This window comes from Vicugna pacos, chromosome 6 (assembly GCF_048564905.1).
Source record: "Vicugna pacos chromosome 6, VicPac4, whole genome shotgun sequence".
NCBI lineage: Eukaryota > Metazoa > Chordata > Mammalia > Artiodactyla > Camelidae > Vicugna > Vicugna pacos.
In genome coordinates, this window is record NC_132992.1 from 5899562 (window position 1) to 5914273 (window position 14712).

Sequence of the window (14712 nt, forward strand, 5' to 3'; positions counted from 1 at the left end):
GGGCCTTGTCCAGGGAGAGGCTGACTTCACCGTTCCACTCAGCGCACTTCTCAAGGGGCTGCTGGTCAGTTTACACAGTTCTCACAGACCACAGGGAGTGACCACTAGGGCAGGCGAAGTGCCAAGCCACTGAGTCCCACGGCAAACTCTAGGGCCCACTCTGAGCCGAGCGGTGTTGTGGACGGACTGTGGTCCAGAACTGAGGTTCGAGGCTCAAGTCTTGGCTCCTCTACCTACTTACTTGATTGATCAAGAGGCAATCGCCCGCTCAGAAGCCTGGCTTCCTTGTCTAGAACACGAAGAGGATCTCTGTCCATGGACATGGTTACTGAGGAGTTTTAACAGTGATGTAAGTGAAAGTACTCTGTCAACAGTAAAGGTCCCAGCGAAGGTTAAGGGGCAACTGACAACGTCTGCCGATCTCCTAATTGGTCTCCGTGTGGGAAGTTTCCAGGGACTCCCCACTCCTCTTAGGATAAAGTCCAGACTCCTGAATAGGTTTAAAGTCCCTTCACAATCTGCCTTCTAATTACCCTTCAACTTGACCTCTTGTCACATGCCCCACTTCCCTGGAGGCCACAGACAAACAGGAGTTCCTCCAGGCAGCTGTGTCCCCCGTACCAGCAAGGCAGACCCTCCCTCCTTACACTCTCCCAGGCCACCCAACTAACTCCTCCCTGGGTTCTGACTTCACCTGCTATGTCACTCCTTCCTGGAAGCCCGCCTCCACCTCTCCTCTATGCTTTTGCAACATCTTACATTAATTCCTCTGAAGTCCTTTTCATCATTGTGTTGAAACTGCCCGGATACTCGTTACTCTTTTTCCTTGCAAAATTCTGTGAACTAAAAAATGTTGTTCACTGAATGACTGAATTTAGTGAAAATGAAGTAGTGTTTGACACTAGTAACCTACGAACAAGTCACTGCAGTTTGCACCCCCAGCCTCTCCTTTTTACTGATAAGGAAACAAAGGCAAAAAAAAAAAAAAAAGATAATAGAAAACAAAGGGCATAAGAAGTTAAAAGACTTGGCCAAAAACAAATGGTTAATCAAGGGCAGAGATGTGCTTGGACCCCTCATTTCCTAGTTCAGTCTCTGACTTTTCTCCCACAAAATACTATGTACTGACTTTATGCTATACCATCTATGTCTTTCCATAGCAAGAAAACTGAAGGTAGAGGAGCTGTAAGAGAAAAGAGACTTGAAGTCAGAAAACTAGTGCTCAAGGCCAAGCTCTGTGGGACCCTGGACAATCTCCATGCCTCTGGACCTGAGGCCCCTCAACAGACAAACAGAAATTTAGCATTAACACACCTAAGCAGTAAGAGGTTTACTATTATTTTAGATTACTTTTCACCTACTTTATCATATTTTGTGTCAAGAAAATGAGATAACTTGAAAATACTTTACACATCTCAAAGAAGTATTTTTACAGCTTTCAAGTACAGTCTTCCCTCTGTATTTGTGGGAGACTCATGCCAGGACTCCCTGACCCAGGAGCATGGATACCAAAATCTGAAGAAACTCAAGTCCCTTATATAAAATGGGGTAATATTTGCATGTAACCTACGCATATTCTCCCATATACTTTTAATTATCTCCAAATTACTTGTAATACCTAAACAATACAATGCTATGTAAAGAGATGCTGGTGAATGGCAAATTCAAGTTTTGCTTTTTGGAACTTTCTGGAATTTTTTTTTCTGAGTATTTTCCATCCAAAGTTGGTTGAATCCACAGATGCAGAATCTGTGGATGTGGATCCTGTGGATACAGAGGACTGACTGTAGTTATTTTCCCAGTGACATTTAGATTTATTATTTATTATTTAAACCAAGACATTTTAGGGTTTCCCCCCCATTTTACTTTTTCTTTGTTGTTGTTTATTTATTCATTGGGTTTTTCTTCACTTTTACTAAACTAATACATTTTTAAGGAGAGAATTCAAAAATTAAATTCAGTGATTTCTTCGGTATTATAAAAAGTGTCACCAAATTACAAGATCAACAGAGGCTTGGCTTGAAGTAACTAATGCTACTCTTCTTCCTTCTGTCATCATGTTATCAAAATGCTAGTGTCCACCTGCAAAAAGACACCTCCCCACAATTATTAACTGATGTATAAAGTGGAAGGGCAAATTTTTAAGATATAGGATCACATTTCGGACAAACCCTTTTTTCTTTACAGACACTACTGGATTTCATGGACTCACAGAACGCTGCAGCCAGAAGAAAACTCTGGAGACCACCAAAGCCTGCACCTGCCTTTCACAAGGAGAAAACAGGCCTGGTCTAATGGCCGTAGGAGGGGCTTGTGCCATCACTCACCAGAAACACACACTAACTGTTTTTCAAAGTACTATATACTTTACTTTGTAATGATAAAGAGATGATTTGAACAACAAAAAAAATATGGTAAATCATATAATGAGATCCCAATATAAATTTAAAACGCAATGGTATTTAACTAAGTTGAAGGTTGATGGGCCAAGACAGACAAAATAGGAAATGCACTCACTCAAATTATTCTGTCTGTGGAAGACACCCTAATCTGTTTCATTACTGGCTGTGACAGAGACAAGCACCAATTTTAGGGGGTATTAATGGAGAGTGAAATGAGAAAGTGGTCAGAATCATTCCAAAAACGGAATAGTGAACTCTCAGTAAAGAATTGTTTTCCATGCCATCTCAAGATTTTATTTAGAGACCTTAAGAGGAGAAAAAAATAAAAAATTCCTTGTTGAAAATCATAAACAGCTATCCCATCCAAATTCATAAGCAACAAACAAATTACAGTAGGGTTAGTCACTGACATCTCATAATGGAAACTTTTTTTTAATGGAGTTTGTGTATGAAATATGTATGAGAATATTTTGCAATACCTATTCCAGCTCAACAAATATTACATAGGGTCATAAGAAATGAACTTTTATAAGTCATCTTTTAAACAGATCACTCTATATTTCCTGTTAAAATGTGATCCTATATCTTAGAGATTTGCCCTTTCACTCTATACATCAGGAAAGTATCTACGAATTATAAAAATAATTACTGCCAAGTTCTTCTCCCAAATATGCAAAATTATGATGTGATGTGGGGAAGTCACGCCAGTTCCAGCTCTGCCAGCAGAAAGCTGTGAAGCGCTACATATTGCTTAACAACTCTGTGGTTGGTTTTTATCATCGTGAGGTGGGATTCCATACCTAACCCAGCTTCTGCAAAGTGCTCTGAAATACTGCAGTGCCGCCGTGGGACTGCACGCAGCGCTGGCATCCAGCCTTAGTGACAGCAAGCCTAATTTGAGGAACATGAGGACATGCAGAGCTTCCACATTTTCTCCTGGGAGCCAAGAATTAAAATTCTGGGCCGAGGAAGATGAGAGCTCCGTGGAAAATGTCCAAAAGTTCAGCAACAGGTAAATACCAAAGCACCTAATTAAACCGATGCTACAGGTTAAGACAGCAAGAAAATACTTCATGGCAGCCAAGTAACAGGGCTGCTGCAAGAACCGTTTCTAAGTCGTTTCTACCACTTTATGTGGCTTCCCTAAGGAAGTCCTGAGCAACTAATTAAAAAAAACAAAAGTGCAGAAGTTTCTTCCTCTAAAGACAAGCAAGCACCTACTTCCTTTAAGGTTCTTTGCAAAATTCAAGATTCAACGCTAAATAAGAAAAATTCCAAAACGCAAAATCGAACACAGGAAAAGGACACCTCTCCAGACACAACATAGTCAATATTCATTGACAGGTAATATTTTAACACTGCAACTTAGCTGTAACACAGTGGACAGCAAATACTACCTATTCACTTGAGAAAACAGACAGTGAATGTGCAGGACGTTGCCGCCCACGCTCCCCATCGCCCACATCGGGAATCCATCCCAACCCTGGGTCTCACTGAGCTCGGGACCTCAGACCTCTACACCACACAGCACTCCGGGAGGCACATCTCAGTCCATCAGCGTTGGCCTTCATGCTGAAGCCCACTGCATCTTGGCTCTGCACGGTCCTCAACATACTATGCCAGTTGCTGAAATGGATCTTCAAAGAAAGCCACTCCGTGATAGTTTCAAGACTACCCGAAACCTTCATTTAAGCCATAAAACAGTATTTTGTCCATATTACTTAATTTCAAAGAGGATAATAAGAACAGAAAACATAACTGCAAACGTTAGTTGTACCCTAGACACCATGCCGACTACTGAGGTACACAAGTAGTTCTACATAATAGATGTTTATATTCGATTTCTTAGAAATAGAATTTGGCTTTATTCAACCCAAAGGCCCCGCCCAGTTCCAATCCACTCACTACTCTGTCACTCAAACCAGTGCCGGGCAGAGCACAGACACAAACACAGCTCCATCTGCTAATTAAAACTGGGCACGAAACTGTTAACAGGCATCTGTTGCATTGTTTGAAGCTAACGGGCAAAGACAAAGCTGAAATGGCTCTTCTAAAGCAAACCCAGTGATTTCACTCATTTTCTATTTGGTATTTATGTTAGTGGGGGGTTGGAAGCAGGGTGTTAAACAGTTTATTATGGAGCCCGAAAGATAAGTGAAATATCTTTCCGAGTCTAAAATAGCCCTTTAAAACTGATCTTTGAAAGGTATTCAGCATTTTATATTGGGGTAAATACCATTCTTGTATTCAGAATTCAAATCAAGCATTCTTCATCTTACCTCAGACATCATCTGATCATCTATAATACTACAAAAGATAATAATAACTAAAATTCAAGCAATGCTTTGTACCTCACATAGTGCTTTTCACAATTCACTCATCCAGCCATTCATCCATCCCATGGATGAGTCATTTAATCCAAGCCTTGGAGACTTGGAAGGTGATTAAGACTTGATTCCTGCCCTAGGGAGTTCAGAGCAATCCTGAAAAGCTGGTATAGTTTTATACGAACTAAGACCCTAGAAGGACAACTGACTGACTAAAGGCCAGAAGAGCAGGAACAGCATGACATGAGTGACTCCAGCCCCCTAAATTCATATGCCACCTCCCGGACACCAAACATGAACCAGGCTGCTTCACCAGCTACTCACATTTCAGAAGCTCCATGTTATGTTCCCCAACATTACTCACCACCTAAGACCTGCTTCCCCATCCCCACTCCCACCCTCTTCTCATCCTGCTGTGAAAACTCTTTCCTGTACAATTTTCTGACAGAGCCATTCTAACACACACAGAGAGCTGGTCCCCAGAACCATCCTGTGTGCAGGCTGGCAGGCCTAACCGAGAGCCAGCCTTGGGCCGTGCCGGCAGCTCCCTGGTCTCCCACTTCTGGTTCCATGGCTCTTTTCAGATTCAGTTACTGGATTTAATTAAAATATCAACTGCTATGGAAAACAAACTTATGGTTACTGGGGAGGGGGGGCAGTGGGAAAGGATAAATTAGGAGTTTGAGATTTGTGGATACTAACATATTTTATATGTCTATTTTATATAGATAAACAAGTCGATACTGTATAGCACAGGGAACTATATTCAATATCTTGTAGCAACTTAGGATGAGAAAGAATATAAAAATGAATATATGTATGTTCATGTATGACTGAAGCATTATGCTCTACACCAGAAATTGACACAGTGTAAACTGATTATACTTCAATAAATATAGATAGATAGATAGATTTTTTACTTGAAAAAAAATTAACTGCTAAATTTTTTCTTGTCTTCAACGACTAGACATCTTCCACTAAGACAATATTCAAACCTGCTTCCCTCTAGCTTTTCTCAGTGGATCCAAACAATCTTGGTGCTGTTGCCAAGAGAACTTCTTCCCAGATTTGCTGCCATACAGAACAGCTGGCGAAGCTCTTTGTTAAAGTACACTTATTCTTAAGACATACCCACATCAGTCTCCAAGACTCAATTTCCCACTCCCATCCTTAATTTGTTGAGTGGCTTTTTTTTTTTTTTTCATTCACAAGAACACTAACTGAAGAGATGAGTTTAACCCTTCATAATCAAGTAATAAATTCTCCTTTTTTGGAAACAGTGTTGTTTTCAAAGCTATCACTTAGATGGGAAGTCTACTGACAGCTCTAAAAGAACACAATGACATTAAAATAAGGCTGTATGTACAAAATGTTCAATTTGAAGTTGCATGTTCCTTGCTCATTTTTGTTTGAGAAATTGAAACCAAGGAAATCAACTATGAAAATTAAAATCAACTTGCACGACGTATCTGGATTATGCTCAGCCAAATGTTGATATCATCTTCGATAAAAATGTAAATATGACAAAGTTTGTTTTGCAGTCAATAAGTCTTGATAAAAGCTTTGAATTGTTACCAACCAAAAACAGTTTTTTTTTCATTTTAAGCTGGGGTCGGTGAACTGTTTCTATAAAGGAACAGTTAGTAAATATTTTGAAGCTTTGTGGGACACATACAGTCTCAGTTGCATATTCTTCCTTATTTTGTTTTGTTTTTTAATAACTCTTTAAAAACATAAAAACCATTCTTCACTTGTGGACTGCACAAAAGCAAGCTGCAAGCCACATCTGGCCTGTGGGCCATAGTGTGCCAACTCCTAATTTTAAAGAAAGTGAAGCCAAGAAAAAAAAAATGCAATGTTAGGGAATAAAATGTCTAAAAGGACTCTGATGAGACGAGGCTGCAACAATTACTAGCACATTATTAATATGATTTCATTAGTTTTTTGCCCATGGAAGGAATTTTAATGGCAGGACACACTTTGAGCTGCTAACCTGAAACTAGAGACATAGAAAGAGAGGGCAAAAGACAGTTGCAATATGCTGAGTTAGCCCACATACACTCCTATAGGGCTCTGAGTCACCGTATTAGCAGGTACTGTTTCCCCGAGGAGATACGGCTAATCCAGGCGGGAACATCTTAACTTTTCCCACATAAAAGCAAGCGCGCAAAATCTAATCCCTCCCTGGAAAAGGCGGTGACTTCAATTCGTGGAGGTGGTCATACCGATCAGAAGTGGCAGCAGCTCAACTGCGGAAGTGACACAGACTTGGATTTGGGGGTTTCATCAGCCTTAGTCTTCCTGCTTATAAAACTGGGGCAGGGGCATGAAGCAGGTAACTTCTAAGACTCTTGCTGCTGTCAGACTATGACTATACTGAATAGCAAAACCACTCAGGAAATACCCTAACAGGAAGAAGGGGGCAGGGCAGGGGAGAGACAGCAAAGGGAAGATGCTGAGAGGCCGGGGCTGGGCTTTCTTTTTGTTCTGCTGGCCCCTTGTTCGGGACAGGCCATTCCAAGATGTCCACAGTATTCAAGCACCCCCACATCCCACAGGAAACACAATACAGAGCTAACTGCGCTGCCGTTTCCCACCTGTCTTAATGTTACATTTTACATACATTTAATTAATGGTTAATAATAATTATGTAAGGGGTTCTGGGAGTCAATCGAAACACCTTTTCCGGTTCTTAAACATTTGAACTGGAAGGCAAGTTGGTAGTTGGTCCCAGGCCCCGGGCCTATAACTTCAAATGGATAAAACATCCCTTCTCAATAGCTAACAAAGAATATCTCACTGACACACAGGAAGATTTCCAACAAATCAGTTGAAAAAATATATACCTTCCATCACCTCCAAGAACAGTAAGGATACAAGGGGAGCCAGGATATCAGAGAAGACATTAGAACCTTCGAGAAGTTAAGGAAGAAAGGCTCGGCGAGACAACTGTGTCTGTATCAATATGACTTGTCTCTGTCCTCTCATGATGGCAGGACCCCTACCAGAACGGTGTCTATAGAGGTGCCAGATGTCCTTTCCTAAAATACTTCAATTTTAGCAAAGCGAAATTGACTTTAAACACGCCTTCACCGGAAGAAACAGGCACGCCTCCATATCTACCAACACACACACACAAACCCCAGGCATTAAGAAATTGGATCTTTCCTGTGACATACACCTTATCAAGTTCTGTCAGCAATGATGTGGTCAAAACCTTGTCAAAACCTCGTCAGAAAAGTCCAGGAACATCCACACCCAGAAATAATTACGACCGGGAGGAGATGGACCACCAGCCCTCCCCTCAACAACTTCAGACCACCTGGCCAGAGGGGTGAAGGGTGGGAGGGCGGGGAGATAATGCTGCTAGAGAGGTGGACCTTCCCAGCCTGCGTCTGTGGTCAGTGAAGAGTATGTGGAGCTCCTCACTAGAATGATGTTAACGTTCACCTTATTTTCCAAGCTTAATTTCAACTCCAAAGCATTAGGTTGCAGGTGCATTCGTTTTTCTGCCGTTTGAAGGCAGGTTGCTACCACTTCCTGTCACAGCTCCCGGGCTAAATAAGAGGCAGGGATTTCCCCTCCTCCAGGTCAACCGAAGACACAGCTCACAGCCTCTTTTTACCACATCCACCCCACAGAAAATCTAAAGGCCAACATCATACATAAGATTCACCTCATTTAATATCTACCTCCTGTTCTAAGCAGTTTCAGGACTCGGATTCTCTTGCCTTAATAGCAGCAACCCCTGCCTCCACCATGAAACTGAATTTCAGTCACTTACAAATTTTTTTAATTCAAACAAACAAAAAACAAACAAACAAAAAACCCACACAAGGAAAATTCTAATCCTTCAAAACAAAAGTAATTTTTCAGGGGGAAGGTCTAGGTCTCAGTGGTACAGTGCTTGCTTAGCATGCATGAGCTCCTGGGGGTTCAATCCTCAGTACCTTCATTAAAAAAATAAAATTAAATAATTTTTAAAGTAATTTTTCAAAGCTACTATTGCAAAAGGAAGCAGACACTCTCACAGAAAAGGTGGGACAAAAATTAAGGCAAAACAAAGGAAGCAACTAATAAATTATTACAAACAAGCAAAAGTCACTCAAGGAGCTTAACAGAAAGAGCATCAGCGAGAGTCACTCATTTTCAATGCAGGAGAATGCTTCTGGGAGGGTCACACACAGAAGGGACAAAAGGCAACCCACTCAACTTGCTAGAAGCTGTCCCTTATCATCTGGACTGCAGTGTGCACCCAACGATGAAAAAGGGTTATTTGGGGTTTTGAAATTAGTACTAGCATCAAAAATTAAAGTCCTTTGGTTGCTGTAACAGCTCCCACCAAATCTCTTAGGAATATACTTGAGACATGACATTTAAAATCTGCTTCCTCAAAAAAGAAAAAGTCCCACTCAAGAATGACTGCCAAGAACTTGCAACTCAAACTTCCCTAAGCCCAGACAGCGTAACACCCGGGAGGTTTCAGACCACTCAATCCATATGAAAGACGCCAGAACAAACAAACCATAGCCTTTCCCAGCACATGGCAGAAGAGTGCTCTATACCCCTAGCCTTTGACAAATTATCCTTAAAACATACAAATACTCAAATACACTCATTACCAGAGTCCTAGCCCCCTAAGTACCCCAGCAATTCTTGGTGAAAGATACCGTAAGAACCATCCGAAAGATGCTTAAGTGAGCTACCATTAGAAGCCACAAACATCACCCAGACAACCAAGAGCTAAGATTCTTAAGGTACTTAATTAACTGCAGCTATTTAACAAGGGAAACGACATTAAGGTCACTTGTACAGGCAGCTTAAAACCAGCTCTGATTTGCTTTTCTTCCGTTTATGTTAAGTATAAGCGATCTTGTTACCTGAACACAAAGTCTTCCAAAAGTAGGAAGGATAGGTCCCAGCCAAGATCAGAAAAATGAGAATCAACTGAAACTAATGGGGTGGGAGGGTGGGTGTTACATGCATGTTGTGATTCATTTAGCAAGTAATAATTAAAACCAACGGAAAATATATGGGGAGGGAGGCAGAATGTAAGATCAATTCCTCAGCTGAGAAGTTACTAAAACTTCAAGGTAGTAACTGTAAAAACTGAGGTGTTTCTTCTAAGGAGATAGTAAAGGAGTGAACCACATTTTCCTGACCACACCATTCCCCTTAAGCCACCAGTTCCCTTAACGCCCGTTAACATCCACAGAACAATTTAACACTCCATAGACAGTATTCCACTATCAGTCACCTTTGCTGTTTCTCCTGCACTTGACCCAAAGGAAGTAAAAAGAGAGAAAATGATAACCAATGATCCTAGTTACTGAAGAAAGTCTTACTTTCCATTTCCTCTCCCTTTCCCATTTTCTCCCTTCTCTGCTCAACCTCTCTACTGTATATTCTGCTTCCCTTTTTCTCTCCTATTTCACACCCAGCTCTCAACTTTATCCACCAAGTATCCTCTTTCCGTACTCTGTTCGCCTGAACTCTTTTCCCACTTTCAGTTTTCTTCTGCCCCCTCCCATGACATCTCTGATCAGACTTCTTGTAGCCAGTGTCCCTCATCTCTCCCCTCCTGATCACTCATCCTCTGAATTCTTTTCCGATTCTCACTTCTCTTGTCCCCTGTGTCCTCTGTCCCTTTACTTCACGGACCTACCATTCCCCCAACCCTTCATTTCCCCCTTCACATTTCCTTCCTCTTTCCTGTCTTTCAATCCATTTCACACCCACTATTACCTTCTCCCTCTCCGTGAGACTTCCTGTGTCCCCCCCCGACTTTGTCCCTCTAAGATCCCTCCCTGTCACACCCCCAACACTCTCATTTCCCCCAGTACCCCTATCCTTCTTCCTCTGGCTCCCCTTCCCCATCCTTCGCCCTCCAGTTCCTCCCTTCAACACCCCAGCCTCACGTCCCCGCCCGCTCCTCTGTCTCACGCCTTCACCCTCTCCCACTGCTCTCACTGCCCTGACGTCCCCCGGGTCTCCTATCTGGGGCTCCCAAGCCCTCCCCACGGTTCTCTCCCGGGCCCCCTCGCACCCGCCCCCCATTTCTCATTTCCCGTTCCCGGGCAAGGCCCCTCCCTCACCGATGGTGGAGATGAAGGTGGTGTTGAAGGCGTCCTCGGAGAAGCGGAATAGGAGGCAGGTCTTGCCCACCCCTGAGTCGCCGATCAGCAGCAGCTTGAACAGATAATCGTACGTCTTCGCCATCTTCTCGCTCCGGCCCTCTGACCGGAGAGCAAGGCAAGCGACAGAGAGAAGCCGGGAGGGGGCCGCGGGCGAGGGGGCGTGTCTGCCGAGCCGCCGCCGCTCGCCCCGCCCCGTTCCCCGCCCCTTCCCTCGGAGAAGGCCTGCGCGCCCCGCCCAGCGTGGCCAATCCGACGGGGCTTCGTCATCACCGCCGGCGCCGCAGTGCTTTATGGGATTTGTAGTTCCTTCGAGGAGCTTCGGGCGTGCCCGGGGCGGGCTGTCCCAGCGGCCCCAAAGGATAAAAGAAGACCCGCTGTGGACTGAGTGACCGGGTAGACTAGGCGTTTCCACCGGAGCTAGGCATGGAGGCAGGCTTTCAAACTCTGCGTGTCGCGCCGCTGGAACTTAACTTCGTCGTTTCTTTGTGTGCGGGCTTCTTTCAAACCCAGGACCGGAATCTGAGTTCCCTCATCTCTTCTGCGGCGAGCTGCAGCTGAGATGCTTGCTTTCCGTCACGCAGCCGAGGCGAAGCCGGTGGATTATCTGCAGAGTGCCTTATCTGGCTTCTCCAGGTCCTGCCCAGCACCACCTCTAAGCCCCCTCCCGCGGCCCCTCAGTTACAGAGCTCGAAAAGAATGATTGCCGTTCCAACTTGAACCCCACTCATGTTCTCTTCTTTACGCCTCCAGACCAGAGCAAAATACAATGGGTATTTTTAGAGACTCTGCCTTGCAGACCGCTCCTCTACCCCCGCGGGAGGATGGACAAAATGTCTGGGAACTGCAAATTTTAAGGGTTGTGTTGCAGGTCTGTGTCCTATAAAACTACAAGCATTGTGCGAGGCAGGAATTATGACCATGGAATCTGGAGACTAAGATATGGATTTTGTCTTGTCTTAGCTGCTTAACAGCACACAGGCTCTCCACACCTCAGTTTTCTTATCTGTAAAGTGGGTATAAAACAAGCTGTTTCATGGGTTATAGGAAAATTAAATGAGATACTGAATGTGAAAGTACTTTGAAATCCATGAGGCACTGTAGAAGTGTTAGTGATGTTAGTTACCTTCTTCAACCCTCAGTAGGCTCTCACTTAATGGGTAAGAAATGGGGGAGAAGCAGCATGCTGTTATACTCAGTTTAATCCTTTCTTTAATATCTTAGAGTATTCTGTAATTGTTTTCTGGATGTATGATTCAGATCTCTTTCACTCGCTAGGGGCAGAAACTCAATCAGATCAAACTCTCATGGGAGGTGGGGTGGCACGGGGCGGGGGTTGGAGCCGCGGGGGGAGGGGGAGGTGGGTTGCAGGTTTATTGACTCAGGCAAAGCAGAAGGGTAAGCAGATAGCTAAGGAGATTGGGGACCAGAAGCTCTATCCGTTCAGGGCTCTCTGCCTCTCATCTCTTTTCTCTTCTAATTTCTTGTATGTCAAATACCAACAACAATAATTTCTAAGAGAATAAAGGGATCCTGAGGCCAAAATATTTGAGAACCACAGTCTATGGTTCTTAAGTCTAAGGGAACTGGTGGACTCAACCATTAGTGAAATAAGGAAAAAAATTGGACAGTTAGTTGAACAAGGCAGCAGGCTTTTCTAAAACACATCTCGAGTGTCTTGTGATTTCATGTACAATGCCAGTGATATTCCACTCTTAGTCTTGTTGCGGCAGAAAATTCAATTGGCCCTGGTAGTCACTTTCGCATTATATGTGGAAAAAAGATGAAATGCATCCTTAACTCACACTGTTTGATCATACAGTACCCAGAGGGTTGCTGCTGTTGTCTAATTGCTAGAGCCCTCTTGATGGGAACAAAGCTCTAAGGTAGTCAAAGTCAGTTTCTGTCCCGTAATGAGGAAGGATTCTGCCCTCTGGCACAGGCTGAGCCTCCTTGCCCTAGCCAGTTCTTGGGCAAGTCTGTGAACTTGGCCTCAGCCCCGGCTGAACAAATGTGCACAGCTCAGTTCTAGACCTCCCTCTTCATTCTGGAAAAGAAGAAAAAGAAATTGTCAAAGGCCACGGGAATCTTTCTTTTATAAAATGTCTACTGATTAAAATAACTTTTAGTCTCACTACCTGTATGCAACTGTTGGCATTTTCTCTCTGCATGAGTAAGAACACACTATGTGGCAAAGAACTTACGTTCATAAGAGAAGCTAGGATTAGAAATTTTAGTCCCTAAGTTTCCCTAGGGGAATTTTATTAATTGATGGGAATTAAAAAAAAATTTTTTCTGTTTTGTTTTCACTCCCCTGGTTTTTTTTTTCTGTTAGAAAGCACATATAACATTGGGACTTTCTAGCTTTTAAGTCTGTGCACCACTGTTGAACCAGTCAAGCATTTTGATATATTGACATTACTTCGAGAAGAATCCCATTTTTTTCCTTTTGTGAATTATGCGTTTCCATATTTTGTATAACATGTTAGAGATCAGATTTTGGTGGTAGTAACTCCTACTGAATCAAGGCATTTTGCTCAAAAGACTGGACAAGAAGTATATTTGTGGAGCCCAAGGTACCACACGTAACAGGAGGTGACTTTCTTTTCTTTCTCCAAGTGGCATGTTACTGAAGAAACCACATCAGTACTTTTTTGCCAGCTTCCCAAATCCACTGTTGAAATGTTACATCATTGCAGAACACAAGGCAGACCGGCATACTCAATTTGATTCTGTAAATGTTTACTGGAGCCTTTGATAAGGTTAACATGTACATAGAAGCTTGACTTACAGAAATCTAGCTGTCCAGGGAGTTTACTCTCTGTGGTTTTTGTCAGGCCAGCACTCCTTACTGCTTTTGGGAAGCTGTTCCTCCCTGACTAGTGTCTCTGAATCATGGTACTTTGCTCCTTCGGCCACAGAGGTGGGCATATGACCAGGCTGGGTCAAACGGAGTTCTTCCCCGAGAATTTCCTAATGAGGTGGAATGATGATGCTTAAAGGTCTGTCTGGCGTGAGGTCTGTGTGAGCTTCAGGCTGGTTTTGATCAGAGCTCTAGTTCGTGTTCCTGTATTCTCTTGTTGCTTTCCTTCTGTGTGTGTTTACTTTGTCCCCAGTCTGGCTTTCCTCATGGTAGCAAGTGCCATGCTGCACAATTCCAAGGGCCATAATTCACTTCTTAACAATAGTTTACTCATCTTGGGGGACCCCCAAGAATCTACAAACATATTCTTGAAGGTCTGTGTGTTCCCTAGGCAAATTTTCAAATTTACTCAAGCATTCTTTAACTGATTTAAATTGCTCCATGACACTTGAGTGTGAGGTGTCACCTTTCTTAATTGCTGAAATGAAATTAAATTTGGCTGAGACCTCTCTACCTGTCAAGGGTTGGCAAAACTGGTACCAATCATTACTGGGACTTTTCCTCTCCTTAATTGTATCCTATGAGAATTCACGTGCTTCTTCCATGGTCCTGAAAAATTAGGGGCACAGCAGCCTCTGTTATCAGTCTGCACCCGACAGTGCTGACGCTTCTGTCCAACCACCCTTGGGTTCTGGTCCTCGGCCATCTGCTGAGCACAGCTGTCCCGGTGGGCTACAAAGATGTCCTTCATGGTGATCATTTTCACTGACTGATGATTCAGCCATCGAATAAGTTCTCTCTCTGTTATCTACTAGTTTGTGTACTTCTTTGTCTTCTCCCTTAAAACTTGAGCTCTTTGAGGAAAGGGGCATGCTGATTTCTCACTGTATCATCAGCAATGCTTAGCAGGACACCTTACACATACACATAGTGGGTACTCAGTTAAGTTGTTGAACGAATGAATGAATGAACATCTGATTATCATG

General features: G+C 43.2%; 1 protein-coding gene and 1 long non-coding RNA gene across 4 annotated transcripts in view; both read right to left on the minus strand.

Annotated features, from left to right (window-relative positions):
- RAB8B (RAB8B, member RAS oncogene family) overlaps positions 1–11036 on the minus strand; it is a 58583-nt gene extending 47547 nt beyond the window's left edge. Inside the window, exon 1 of the mRNA XM_006209571.4 lies at positions 10825–11036. Coding sequence (XP_006209633.1) covers positions 10825–10948 — 124 coding nt within the window. The 5' untranslated portion in view covers positions 10949–11036. The remainder of the gene's footprint in view (positions 1–10824) is intronic.
- A 1171-nt stretch (positions 11037–12207) lies between these two features.
- LOC140696769 (uncharacterized) overlaps positions 12208–14712 on the minus strand; it is a 41439-nt gene continuing 38934 nt past the window's right edge. For all 3 annotated transcript variants that reach the window (XR_012073255.1, XR_012073257.1, XR_012073258.1), the window contains exon 4: positions 12208–12910. This is a non-coding gene — a long non-coding RNA (uncharacterized lncRNA). The remainder of the gene's footprint in view (positions 12911–14712) is intronic.